At 41.5% G+C, this 15,171-nt stretch overlaps 1 protein-coding gene across 1 annotated transcript in view; it reads right to left on the reverse strand.

The window, feature by feature from the left end:
* Positions 1 to 15,171, reverse strand: part of cntn5 (contactin 5) — a 65,321-nt gene that overhangs the window by 41,843 nt on the left and 8,307 nt on the right. Inside the window, exons 2-4 of the mRNA XM_008289503.1 lie at positions 14,581 to 14,704; positions 14,293 to 14,468; positions 3,908 to 4,003 (exon numbers count right to left, since the gene is read on the reverse strand). Of these exons, the coding sequence (XP_008287725.1) occupies positions 3,908 to 4,003; positions 14,293 to 14,468; positions 14,581 to 14,704 (396 nt within the window). The remainder of the gene's footprint in view (positions 1 to 3,907; positions 4,004 to 14,292; positions 14,469 to 14,580; positions 14,705 to 15,171) is intronic.

Genomic DNA, 15,171 nt, shown 5'->3' on the forward strand with positions numbered 1-15,171 from the left:
TTCAAATATTGTTTGTCAACAGATTCGTTTGCAATCTCGGCATCCTTTGCTTAATCTACTGAGGAAACCACTTATAAACACAACAGAAGTAGAGACGGGGCAACAACAAAAGCTGCACTCCATAAAACAGAGAATGATAACTTGACACTGAATATACACTCACCGGCCACTTTATTAGGTACACCTGCCCAACTGCTTGTTAAATTTCTAATCAGCCAATCAAATGGCCGCAACTCAACACATTTAGGCATGTAGACATGGTCAAGACGATCTGCTGCAGTTCAAACTGGGCATCAGAATGGGGAAGAAAGGTGATTTAAGTGACTTTGAACGTGGCATGGTGGTTGGTGCCAGACGGGCTGGTCTGAGTATTTCACAAACTGCTGATCGACTGGGATTTTCACGCACAACCATCTCTAGGGTTTACAGAGAATGGTCCGAAAAAGAGAAAACATCCAGTGAGCAAATGCCTGGTTGATGCCAGAGGTCAGAGGACAATGGCCAGAGTGGTTGGAGCCGATAGAAAGGCAGCAGTAACTCAAATAACCACTCGTTACAGCCGAGGTTTGCAGAATAGCATCTCTGAACGCACAACATGTCGAACCTTGAGGCGGATGGGCAGCAGAAGACCACACCGGGTGCCACTCCTGTCAGCTAAGAACAGGAAACTGAGGCTACAGTCTGCACAGGCTCATCAAAATTGGAGAATAGAAGATTGGAAAAACGTTGCCTGGTCTGATGAGTCTCGATTTCTGCTGCGACATTCGGATGGTAGGGTCAGAATGAAACAACAACATGAAAGCATGGATCCATCCTGCCTTGTATCAACAGTTCAGGCTGGTGGTGGTGGTGTAATGGTGTGGGGGATATTTTCTTGGCACACTTTGGGCCCCTTAGTACCAACTGAGTATTGTTGCCGACCATGTCCATCCCTTTATGACCACAGTGGACCCATCTTCTGATGGCTACTTCCAGCAGGATAACGCACCATGTCATAAAGCACCAATCAACTAAGGCTGGTTTCTTAAACATAACAATGAGTTCACTGTACTCCAATGGCCTCCACAGTCACCACATCTCAATCCAGTAGAGCACCTTTGGGACGTGGTGGAACGGGAGATCCGCATCATGGATGTGCAAAATCTCTGAGGAATGTTTCCAGTACCTTGTTGAATCTATGCCATGAAGGATTAAGGCAGTTCTGAAGGCAAACGGGGGTCCAACCCGGTACGAGCCAGGTGTACCTAATAAAGTGGCCGGTGAGTGTATATTGCTGCTGTAAATGATAATAGTCCTCACCACGATTAGCTAAGTTCCAACAGGTTTTGTTCAAAGCTCGTCACACTTTAGCTTCTCAAAAGTAAAACACTGTTTACTAAAGGTGATCAAAGCCATGAAACGGAAAATAATAAACTTTTCACATCTCAGCGACTCCAAATTATTTTTCACTGGTGAGACTGATCTAATTTAAGTGGCGTTTTAATGCCGTTGAATCCTCCCACAGCCGAGCATTGTTTAACGCTCTCTATACAATGAATGGATTTCAGGTGTGACACGCTCTGACTCACGGAGGCATTCATCCTCAAACTCTACGGCCGTGGAGCTTTCTTTAAGAAATGTTTTTAGATGTTGGAGATAATTTTTCATTTCATGTAGAAATAAACTATAACCTCACCTGCGTTATGTATCTGAGCATAATCTGTAAGCATGAAAGAATAAGCGTCCCATTTAAGTATTAATGACTTCCAAGTGCAGCAGGATTAGTGCGAGATCTCTGTTTGTAGAGATAAATAGCTAAACATTAAAGTTGGAAAAGCTAGTTTTAGTCCAGCTTTAAACTATAAATATACATTTTTATATGCAATATTAGCCAGGGCTTCCTCACCAAGAGCTTTAAACCTCCTTGTAATTATATTTTAACTATATTTTTAAACAGGAATACATTAATAGGAAACCAGCAACTTCATAAATGTAAAATGTGATAATATGGCAGTAATATTGAACAATCCGGTGTTTATTCAGTTATATTAGTAACAGCAGCACACATGGGCCACATTATAGATCTGACCTTTAATGCATTTTTTCATTTGTCGCTAATTTGTCTCTTGCAATTGATTTAGCAACTTCATGCAGGCAATTAAAAACAGGAATGAAATGTTTTAAATGTGTTCACGTTTTTCTGAATTGCACATTAAACGGCTGAGCGATTTTATACACATATATATATATTTATATATCTATATGATACTTTCTGTATTGATCCACTTGGTCAATCTAATGCAAGTAATGTAACACCAGGGTTTTACACTGTGTGCCATTACGACTGAAACCGGCGCCGATTTTGCAGTTTACAGCAGCAGGACTGCAACAAATTTTAAATGACAGAAAATCACTATTTCCATTATGCTTCTATCACTCCATAACATCATCTCCACTGTTGGATTTTAATTACATGTCAATCACTTCTTTGACCATTTAAGAGGATCTTCAGTTGAAAAAAAAAAGAAAAAAAAAGTTTGTGTGTACGGTGGATGCTGCAGGGTGGCGCAGTTGGTTAGCACCGTTGCCTCGCAGCAAGAAGGTCGCCAGTTCGCGTCCCGGTGGGAATCTTTCCACGTGGAGTTTGCATGTTCTCCCCATGCAGCGTGGGTTCTCTCCGGGTTCTCCGGCTTCCTCCCACACAGTCCAAAAACATGTTGAGCTTAATTGGTGATTCTAAATTGTCCGTAGGTGTGAATGTGAGTGTGCTTGGTTGTCTGTCTCTAAGTGTAGCCCTGCGATAGACTTCACCCCAAGTCAACTGGGATAGACTCCAGCCCCCCGCAACCGTAGTGAGGAATAAGCAGTGTACAGATAATGGATGGATGGAAAAACAAAACCTTCAAATAATGTCTAGAAACATACAGGATGAAGTTTAACTTCTCTCCTGACCGCTACACATCCATACATTTCATATCGTACCATTTCCTAGTTGCTTCAAACCTCATGTTTCTATACATCCGAAGAAACCCAAAGAACATATTTAGCATTCCACTTCATCATATGTTTCATTTTCCGAATTTTTGACCTGTCCAGGGTGTCCCCTGCCTTCACCCTGAGTCAGCTGGGATAGACTCCAGCCCCCCACGACCCTAGTGAGGACTAAGCGGTGTATAGATAATGGATGGATGGATGTACGGTGGATGGATGTTTAAAATAAAAGCAAAGGCAACACCTGTGACTGCAAGAGAATCATCTGTGCCACACTTTAAACCATCAGTCGTTACACATCCTTAATTGCGTCTTTTTTTAAATCCGCTATTTTGTCACTGACTCATCACGACATGGAAAGTGGCGTCCAGAATCGGGCAGGTTTGCCGGAGAGCACTTGGCATACATTCCCACGGGTGCAGCGCAGCGCCGTGACAGAGCTGATGCAAACAGAAAACCTGGATGATTCATGACTCGCGTAAGAGCTCGCATTAGAGGACAACTGTGAAGTGGGATATTTCAAGATGTTGCCATTAAAGAGCAGCGCCTATCCTCTGCCTATGTGAAATAATTGGCTGCGTAACATTTCTCTCCATTTCAAATGATCCAGCAAAAGTTCATCTGTGAGAAGCTGGCTCTGCTGCCGCCATCACTTATCGCACTCATCATCCGAACAGCGTGGATGGATGGATAGGAGAACGGACGGCTACGGGAAAAAAACAACAACCCCAGAACAGAATCATCAAAATACAATAAATAAATAAAGAATGAGAACAATCCTTCACGTCTGCACGGTGGTAAAAAAAAACACATTACCTGCTGTGATGGAAATTATGACAAACAGTGATGAGTTCAGGAACAATCCCAAAGGAAATGGAGAGTAAAATAAAAACATGTTTTTTTCTTTTTGACTGTGACTGAATGTCGAGACTCTTACCTGGTGAGTGAGGAGGAGGGGTGCACATGAGGACCACGCCTTGGCCTTCACGCACGGAAACGCCGCCTCGGGTCTTTGGACTGAAAGCACCAAGATCTAAAAAAAAAAAAAGAAGCACCAAAACATTTAGCAATATGGTAAAATGTATGGAATTTTCTGAAACAGATGTGTGTGTTATTCCTTTAACTTCATTATTTGATATAATAAGAAACTAACGCTTCAACACATTTGAAGATAAGGTTCACAGTCTGATTAGTGGTGGTACCTTGGGTGTCAAACCTCACACTGAAAAATCTGCAAACCAGATAATTCTCGGACTTTCTACTTTAAAAAAACCCAACTTAATTAGCTGATAAATTAGTAGCTGGTTGATTTCATGCCAATCAACTGACTGGTGAATCGACTCGTCTTTGCTGCTTACCTTTCCTGCACAGTCGTTAAACTGAACTGAACGTTAAGCAATGGTTCAGCATATAAAGGTTCTTGGTGAAACAATGACAAAGAACATCATTGTGGGAAAAAAAAAAAAACCAGCAGCAGTTGTGGGTGTCCATGATGAAAGTCAAACGGTTTACATGCCCACGCACCACCCCGAGCTCCATCACTTTAAATAGCAATCTGTGTCCAGCGTTTGCACTAAAATATACTGGATTTCTATCGTGCACTGCAGAAATGTCCAATATGAACACGACTATGGAAGACTGGGCAGCTTTACAGCCATTAAAATCTATCCTGTAGATGCAAAAGGCTGCTGTGGTCGGACTTGAAAGGCACCGTCATCGTTTGTTTCTTCCTGTAACTGAATTAGGTTTAAACAGCTTCTCAGGAAACATCTGTGGAGCTGTCAAACAATCACATCTGATCATTCAATCTATGGAGTGGAATTAAAACCAACTGTCATCATGTCTAATGTTGACTATATATTTGTTTTCCCTTCGACAAGGTTGTTTTTTCCCCACAAGTAGAGCCGAGCAGCTTTGACCCGAAGTCCCAGAACTGAAGCCTTTTTGGAACCTAATATTGCCTGTTTAATTTTTGAAGCGCTGCCAAAAGTGTGGAAATCCGGTGACAGGCTGCTGACCCAGGGCGGGTCTTTGAGTCCGCACCACTTTCCTCCATCACTTTGAGGCACAGTGTTTACCATCGCCCTGCAGCTGCTGGACAATTATTCCCTAAAGTGACTTATGAAACCTGCATCTCTGGGACAGTTAATAATGATCATGGTTCATGGCCTTCATCTTCCAATATAGCATGCAGTCAATTTCCTGTCAAAGTGTATTTCTGTATTTTAAAAAAAAAATAACCGTTGCAGTTTCTTTTTCCCATTTTCTCCTCATTAAAGCCTTGAGTTGCATTTCAATTTACGTACTGGTTGCATAAGCTTTGATTTATTTATCTACATTTTAGCTCAGCCACTGGTCTGACTCACCATAAAAAACACACAAGATAAAATAGAGAAACGATCCAAAGGTTAATTTGAACCATTAAAAAAATTGTCAAACTACAGTAAGAAGAAGCATCCGAACCAAAAAAAAACAATCATAACAACGGAGACGTGTAAATATTTCATGTGGTATGCCGCACTATCTCAGCAGCATCAGCTGGGACAGCAGACTGCCACGCAACCTGAATTTGCAAGCATTCAATCCGCACTAGAAATCAATTTGCCACCCCCACTATTCTCTGTGTTTAAGACGAGCCAGATCCAGCTCTGAACAGAAACTTTATCAGCTCCTGACAGCGAGCAATTTTGGAATAAAAGAAAAACAACACACAAGCCTAAATATTCTGATATGCCGCTGACTACAGATAGCATCTCTTGGTGCCCAATTAACTATAAATTAACTATGATTGCTTCAACCTTTTACGTAGAATTGATTTCCCACATACTGGTCTAACAGTTCAATGTGGAATGCTCAAACTGAGGGCTTATAATACTCAGTAACAGACATTTAATTTCACTTGAAAACACATTAGAGTGTGTGTTGAGCAAGACCAAACTTGCATTAAAATGCCCTCGTGCTCTGTTGTATTTATTTTTAAGTTAATATCTAAAATCTGATATTCCCAATCTTCACCCACGGTATTAAAAACGATATCGAATATCCAATTTTTCCAGGTGATGGTATCAAAACTCCAATATGGTGACAACACCAGCGCCTTTGAGTGCGACCCTGCAGACAGTCAATCCCATCATCTTGGCCCATTTGGTGTGTGTGACGTGTGACTAATGTTGATTTATTGGTGCTAACAATGTGCCACAAGAGCTGGGGAGGGAAAGCCAATGATTGTCACTATGTTCACTATTGATTCACAAGCAGCTGTCACCAAACTGTCTTTTCTTGTCAGCGCAGCTTCCTTCTACCAGCTTTTCCTACTAAACCCGACCATAAATCACGTGTTATCTTTAATCAACGTCTTTAATTGGTAGATGGACAATAGTTAGGCTGCATAGATTTTTTTTTTCTATCTGTTGATAAACAGGGCAAGACGCGGAACGACTGAGTGAGTAATTAGTCGGTAAGTAACGCGGATAGAAGACACAAGTGCACTAATAACAGACCTGCGACATTGTTCTTGGCAGAAACCAGACGCGAGTGTGTTTCTGTAGATATCACCTTCCCCTTCAAATATTCTGCCAGGCTACATATTACAGAAAAAGAAATAGTGCGTCTCTCTTAGACAGCTCGCCTAATTTAATAAAATTATACGTGATTTTGTCCTTTATGCATTTCGCTTTTGTGACTCTATAAAACTGCAGCAGCATGATAACAATTCAGCCTACAGGACAGTATACCCAGTTTAAGAGACTCATTGCACTTGTTGAAAACACCCAGTAACGGAGGATGTCTTCCTTGGGAAACATCTCCAGGCACACGGGAAATTATACATTTTACATTCCCGGCAGCAGCAACATTGGTCATTAGAGAGGGATCAGAGAGCCACCTACATAAACCTATCCCACTGTTTGATTGTCAAACGCGAGGTGCAATATGGACGTAATGAGCTTGTCGCATGTGAAAAGTTTATAAAATAAACAAAAAATACAAGCCACGTGGGTGTTTCAGTCCAGAAATGAGATCACCCATACGTTATGGAACCAGGAAACAAGGTTCAAATAAAACTTCTCTAACGACCCATCATCTCCCTCCGCAAACTACAGTTATGTAACCGAATCAATATTAATGACTTTTTAATAATGTAAAGACAGCACGGTCATTAAAGCTTCCTCAAAAATTACAAGTCAACATATGTCCGTATAAATGTTTAAAATCCAGAAATGCAGTGATGAAATTTGCAGCAAGCGGCGGAGCAGGTTCTCAATGTAAATTAGTTATTTCAAGGTCAGCATGAATTCTATCAATGGACATTAACGCCTGACAATGCAGGACATCACAGAGCGGGGCCGTGCATGTGTGTGTAGGTGTGTGTGTGTGGATCGTCCAATGCCGAAGTCAAAGCATCCCATTAATGTCATTACTACTGTACTGCTCAGAGTGGCTCGATACCTGAGCCTCAGCCAGACTCACGTCTGCAGAGAGAGAGAGAGAAGAACTCTTTGGGGAGAGAGATCAGAGGCCTCCTTTCTGCCTGCTGCCTTCAAAGTCACGGCTGAAAAGCAGCCCAAGTGTGAGTTCAGCAGCTCAGAATTTCAAAACAAAAAGAGAGAGAGAGAGAGAAAGAAAAAAAGCATCCCACTGAAACATCTTTGGAACGGAGTACACGACCAGTGGATGGAATATAGAGAGCCTTGAGAGAACCTTTCCCCGTGCACTCTGGCTGGTCATCTCTTAACCCTCCCCTGATATCCTGACTGTGTTCAGCACGCCAGCTCGACACAACAGAACCTCTCGTCTAGACGGTGCAGCTTCTTTGTCCGACTTCACAAAAATCAACTTTGGCTACCACAACCCAAATTACCTGAGCCCATCTGCTCGGAAAACTTTCTTTTCTTCTTGTTAGATACCTGCACAAAGCTAATTCTCTCATATGCACTGTAGCTAATATGTGTTCCCAACAACCAGAGACGCAATCTTAAAACGTCAACTAACACAATGGTGCCACAGTCTTAAAACTGCAGCCAGTAACTGCTTAACAAGTAACACCCCCCACCATCCAGTATCTAACAATCCAAGTGAGTTGACTCTGAAATCTGGGGCTTCCAGCATCATATTATGGAAATACAGTCACCTGAGCTGGAGCTTCTCCACCAATGTAGGCTGAATTTATTCCATTTTTATACAGTATAACATGAGGCTTATCAAGTTTCAGCATTCTGTCCTCGATTTGAATCAAACCGGAACCCGCGGTATGTTTATGAAAATATGGAAACTACATTCAGACCTGGTTGCAGACTTCTAGGTGACTCGATATCATAGCAGCTGCAGCCTGTAATTCAGAGAATAATGTGTGCAATCTAAAAACACAGCTACAAGAGGCACGCTGACTGTATCTGACATGTAAATATATAATAACTACATAAGTCCAGTGGGTTGACCAATTTGTTTCTGGGCAATAAAGCGTGCAGCTGCTTCATTAAAACATTCAGGAAAAGAATCGCCCATCTGAACCAGGTGAAGCAATCAACAACGGCGCCATAGCATGGAAATGTGCAGCGCCAACATGAAAAGGGAAGAACAAGTTGAGCTCCACGCTGAGTGATAAATACCCACCATTTGATATGCTGGAAGAGCGAGGGAAGGCTCTGCATTCAAATGTGTGCTGCAGGGCACCTTTCTTTGTTTCTGTGGCTAGTCTTTTGAAGGGTCACATTTTAAGGGAATGTAGACTATTGCACACTGATGCTGCTGAATATGTGTACTGCATAAAAGCAAAAAAGAAGAAGAAATGGTCACACAAACGTGTCACCTTGCAGTGAACAGCCATGGATGAAATTAAAGGGAAAAATAAATCTGGTCATGGGCCTGAAATGACGAGACAGACTTTCTGCTCGCTGATTAGTAAAGCTCAGCAACAGCAAGCTCATTTAGAAAGCGACTCATGTTGGAAGACTGTTTGATGTACATGATAAAATGCGCCTATATATTATATATGTGCACTATATTCAAATTATCCTTATTGTAAATCATTATGTCTCCACTACATGTTGCTAGGAATGCATAACATGTAGGTGACTGATATATTATTGACAAATTAGCATGAATATTACATTCTCCAGCGACTGAATTTCAATCCATAATTATGTCTGATAATGTAGACCATAGCTGGCTGTGCACTATGGACGCCATTTATAACCGGCTTGCTCTCAGTGTCACCGACTGTTTATGAGGGTGGAGCTCGCCAACAGTTTCACAGGAAGTGACTTGAAGTTCTGTCTCATCGTACAGTATGTAACTCCAGCTGAAATTGACGATGCTCATTAGTCGCTAAGTCCCAACAAAACATCCACCAGACATTACGAGCCGTTTATCAAACATCTGCAGACCAGGCAGAAGATAAATGTGCAGAAATGTGACGCTGCAGTTAGTGACACAGCGCTAAAAGCTGTGATGTCACCGGCTAATTGACATTCAGATTTATTGGCCGCTAATTAGGTCATCGGTTTCTGTCGACAAAGTTGACCCGCCGCTCCCCGCTCATCCACAGCTTTTATGTTTAACACAGAAATACGAGCGAGCTACAGAGACATGACAATTATATGGTTGAGCCACATCAGCTGAGTGAGCTACGCATCTTTAATGTAGTTACATTCTATTAGACTTCGAAACTGAGACCTGACCGTCCCTCTTAATTGGCAGCTGTGGTGGAGAAGTCTGTGTTCCAGTGGCACAAAGAGATCGACAGAGAAAATGAATGATGCTATTAACTAGCTTAGCATAAGAGATCTGCACCTTTTTAAACAGTGAAGTTTTACATTAACAAGGGAAGTGCACGAATAGTCGATTTACGGATTAAACGTTTAAATGTCACTACCTCCACTTGTCCAAAACGGTAGTCAACTAAAATTATTATTCATATTTTATAAGCGTATAACGCCAGTTGGCTAAGATTTTAGGAAGGTACCTGCCACTAGGTGGGGCTGCAGCAAGAACAAATGTCATCCCTTGTCTTCCTCCCCGACTGCCCAGATGTTAGAAAACATGAAAACTCTAAGTGGCATGTCTTATAAAATCCATAGTTTGAGCCGAAACACTTAAAAAAGGTTAATATGTGCCTGCACATTCGCTGCAGGTATGTGTTTATTATAAGTTGTATCTGTTAACTTTTAGGCTGTTTAGTGAGTCATATAAGTGTTCATATGCAAAGTGCGATGCATTTTAGTGACATTTAACCCTATGCAGGACTTTCATGTTGCCATATGTAGAAGGTCTTTTGGAATCCATTGGGCCCCAAGAAAGAATATGTGCAAAGCATTTGTTGGTTTTATACTTTTATACTCTGGTAAATAAATGTTCTGATAAGTTGATGTTTCCAAATTGATGGTTCTAATTGCATGACAAATGTCCCTCTTTTTGTATTTACAAAAATAAATCTTCAAATACCTGTCACCTAAACCAAATGGCCTGAGGTCCAAAAGACCCCATAAGTCCTGAACAGGGTTAAAATAGGATTTTAAATAACTGAAGATTGTGATTGATGGTTCCAAATGGACCAGAATCTTTCTGCGTGGAGTCTCCATGTTCTCCCCGTGCAGCGTGGGTTCTCTCTGGGTTCTTCCTCTCACACAGTCCAGAAACATGTTGAGGTTAATTGGTGATTCTAAATTGTCCGTAGGTGTGAATGTGAGTGTGCTTGGTTGTCTGTCTCTAAGTGTAGCCCTGTGATAGACTGGTGACCTGTCCAGGTGAACCTGCCTTCACCCTGAGTCAGCTGGGATAGACTCCAGCCCCCCATGACCCTAGTGAGGATTAAGCGGTGTATAGATAATGGATGAATGGATGGATTCCAAATGGCTCTTATACATACAGATTTTTATTTTTATTATTTTATTTTTAACAATGCTAAACCTTACTGATTAAACTGCGCTCAGTGTTTGTAGTAGTCAACTAGTCTGAATTTAAATGTTCAGTTAATCAACTGGGTAATTAGTGTTCAGAAAAACATCCCGCTAGTTAACTGTTAATGAGACGTTGTTATGCTGTTTTATTGTGTTGTCAGTGAGAAAATTATTCCTCATCATGTCACCACAACACGCAGAAATAAGCAGGTATCTGTGTGTTTTCACCCCTGAATAGTTGATTCAGTGTTTCTTTAACTGTATATATGTAATACAGTTTGCTGTCACAACACACAGTGTGAGGAATACTCCCACATGGGCATTTCTGGCTGGGTTTTTTTTCTCCCCCCCTTCAGATGGCACTACACAACATTTGTGACAGGTGAGGTGTGGGATTTGTTGCTGACTCAAGTACAACCGCGAAAGCCAGACATTTATTCAGTGAGTGATATTTTAGAGCTGCGGCTCCAAAACCTCGGGGCCACGGAGCCTTCGCTAATGTACTGCACTGCTAGGTAAATGGTGTGATTCAGGAAGGGGGGGAGAAAAAAAAAAGAGCTGAATAATAAGGATAGCACTTTATAGGCGATCATAGGTAATTTCTACAACACCTTGAACTCTGCGCGGTCTGTCTGGAGCTGCATCTTCCCACATTATTCCCCGTCACGCCTCCAACAACAGGACACCGACTGACCTGTCTTTTATTAAAATTAGAAAATCCAATTTTGTGCAAAGGTTGCTCGGGTTGAAGCTGGAGTGGGACGAGTGACCAAAATCTCAGCTGCCACGAGTGCCAGTCAACCAAACATGACCCCAAACATACCATCCACTCAGCTGGGGTCGGCGATGTCTACAGACTACTTTGTTTTAGAGTTTTTCAGTAAAGTTGTGTGTAGCAGAGAGACATAAGCACATAATAGAATACATGTTGTTGCTATTAAAGCCTTCATTTAACACATTTTTGTTTCTGTAGCTAGCACAACAATAGCTCCACATGGCTAATTACCATACATAACACTGAGCTATTTCTTAGCTTATATTTACACACAGGCTGTTTGCACCAACATAAAATGTGCTCCTATTAGAACAGATGCTATAATAAACTGCGTATTTCACCACCAAGCTTCTCTAACATGCCAGAAGGATCCTTACAGTTAGACACAGTAATGAAGGAATCCCTCAATTCCTCCTCAGCTCTCCTGCCCGAGAAATCTACTTAACCTACTAAAATTACGTAAGGGAAATGTAAAGTAACAGTACTGAAGCAAAAGTACTGGTTTGGTCCATCCATCCATCCATTATCTATACACCGCTTCATCCTCAGTAGGGGGGCTGGAGTCTATCCCAGCTGACTCAGGGCGAAGGCAGGAGACACCTGGACAGGTCGCCAGTCCATCACAGGGCCACACTTAGAGACAGACAACCAAGCACTGGTTTGGTCCATCTGACTGAAACTATACATGAAAACTGAAGCATCATGTTGCAGCTTCGACTGTCGATGCAGTTTTATACACAGAAACAGCAGATAAAACTCAAAAGGGCGTCAGATGATTAAGAAGGAAAAACAAAGTTTCAGTTGTTTTCCCTAATCTTTTTTGGTAAGATATTGGATCATTGGAACATTTATAGAAATAAAACCACACAAAGAAGCTTAGAGGGGGTTTGTTGGAGCTGTTTGAAATGTTCTTTTTTTTTTGGTAAGAAGTCAGAGGCAGGGAAGATTGGAGAAAAGAAATGGTTTAATCTTTCGCAATGTGTTGTATCTCAAAAGATTATTATATTATCTATTGTGTGCAATGCTCATACTAAAGCTGTCAAATAAATGTAGTGGAGGAGAAAGTGCAGTATCTCCCTCTGAAATGTAGTGGAGTGGAAGTGGAGAGCCGGGGGTTTGGAAACAATGTTTGGAGCCAATTTCTAGCAGGTACCAGCACAGTGTGATACTCGGGTGCTCGTGTTGGTTGCTGCTAAGCAGGCAGGTTCTTGAAAAAGATGGCAAAACTTTCCAGTGCTGTGCTATTTTTATGGGAATTAGTTTTGAACCTAAAGTCAGGAAAAGAGTTGAAAAAAAATGTGCAATTAAGAAGTGGCACTGCAAAACACTTATTCTTTAGAGCACAATGCTGGTAAAAAATACCACAAAAGGGAATTCTGCATATTGCCATAATAGATTTGGTAAGATTGCCAAGTCAAGTATTTATGAAAAATAGCTTCTAATGTCCAACCAAGAGACCCAGACTAATAAATGAGCGTCCAAATGTTACATAGCTCACTTCCAGCCCAGTTCATTTTCTCAGAGGGGAAGAAAAAAAAGAACATCTCAAGCTCATTTTTTTTTAAATATACGTATGTGACCCTTAAGTGGAGAGAGCAGGAGGAGGAGGAGGCGAGGATCTGGACAGTTGAGAGGACAGATGAAGGTACATGTTGAAGTGCAGCCTGTGTTCCTCACAAACTAGCAGCACTTTTTCTGAAGCCCGTGTCTGCGCTTTACCATCTGGCCATTTCAGCCTGCCAGTGCAGTCTGGCTCGTATTTAAATTGGTCTTCCTTTGATTTTCGTTCACTTTTTTTTTTGATCACATTTATAAATATATATATATATATATATATGTACGAAACTTGGTGAGGGAGAACAAAGTGAAGAAAAACCTTTGCTTTGGTTGGCCTTAAGAAAAAAACAGCGCTTTAATAGAAGATGAAGCCATCCCTTTCCCCCCGCCCCCGTCTTCAGAGTTTTAGTCTAATCTAACCATTTGTTTCCTAAGTAATTCTGTAACAACTGTAAGTCCCCACAACAGCACATGAGACCGTGTACTTTTCTTTCTAGCAAAAGCCCAGTGACTGAGAACGCAAAGTTCCCTGTAGACATGCCAATAAGGCTATTATGGTCATTGCTCCTGAGGAAACTGCAGAGTACACCAACAATGCATTTTCCTCTGAGCATACTGCCCCTGGTCTTTCCATGTGAGCTGCCTGAGCCTGTGATGATGTTTTGGAGGTAGGCCAGGGGATTACTGGGGGAAGAAATGTGCTTTTTTTTTTTTTTTTTTTTGCTCTCATTTACCACTGAGACAAAGCATTTGAGGGCACATACCCTGTTAGCAGTGCAACTAAAGAGTATCAGACGGAGCCGGTGGGAGCTGCATTCAGCAACAAAAACCTAACCGGAGACAGCGTAGTGTTTATTTACCCCTGGAACCAAACAGGTTTATTTTGACTCCGAGAGACAAAGAGCTCGAAGCCAATTATTTGCTTCATATGAGAGGCAAATCTTTCACACCCTCAGTCTGACTAATACAACGCACATTTAATTTCTTTTTTCCCACCAGTGACACACACACACACAGATCCTCCTGCAACTTGATTTCAGTCGATTATTAGATCATCACACGGAACAAATCCCAAAAACAAAAAGTACTACTCACATGCAAACTGTAATAGACCGTCTCGACTTAGGACTGTCCCAAAACTGTTTACTGCTTTACACTGGTACTTCCCAAAGTCAGTGATTTCACTTGCATTGGTAATAATTAAGTTCCCATCAATGAAGCTGTAGCGGTAATCTGCCTCTGAATCCACTTCCGTCCCATTGATGTACCAACTGAAAAACACAAGAAGAACAGCGGATTTTAATATATTTCTGATGAGTGACAAACTAATGAGCTGCGAAAGCTGAACTGCAATTAGGAGACAGACAAATATACGTCGCGCACCTGTACGTGGGTGGTGGATTCCCCCGTGCCTCGCAGTGCATCACCACTTTCTTTTCATCAGAATCCAAAGGAAAAATAACATCATCTGGCTCCTGGATAAAAACAGGTCCAAACTCTTCAGTTTCTATGAAGAGGGGGGGGGGGAGGAGAAAGAAAAAAAAATAAAGAGATAAAGGCAAGGATGATTGCAATTATCACAACAGGAGATCCACTCAGTTTTACTATCCAATTACCTTCCCTATTATTCCCCAGCTTGGCGAGTGGTGGAACCATAGAAAAGGAAGATGTACAGCTCCATAAAGTGATGCAATTATACACAACAAAACAGACAGTAACAATAACTAGCATGGCACTCAAACAGTAGATTTTGTGGAAGGTGATACACTCTGGTTGCTCGACACTCGAAAAGGCATGTTAGTGAGTCAATGAGAAAAGCCTGGAAGCTGTTTTCCTATTAAAGGAGATCATTTCTTAAGCTAGAAATGATCCTTTGGGATCGTACAGTTCATCTTGTCAGATGTGATTCATATGGTGGAAATAAAAATGTTGAAATGTCACACTTCTAGATTCAACCCTTAAGCAGTCATACAA

Source organism: Stegastes partitus, unplaced genomic scaffold (assembly GCF_000690725.1).
Source record: "Stegastes partitus isolate 25-593 unplaced genomic scaffold, Stegastes_partitus-1.0.2 Scaffold619, whole genome shotgun sequence".
NCBI lineage: Eukaryota > Metazoa > Chordata > Actinopteri > Pomacentridae > Stegastes > Stegastes partitus.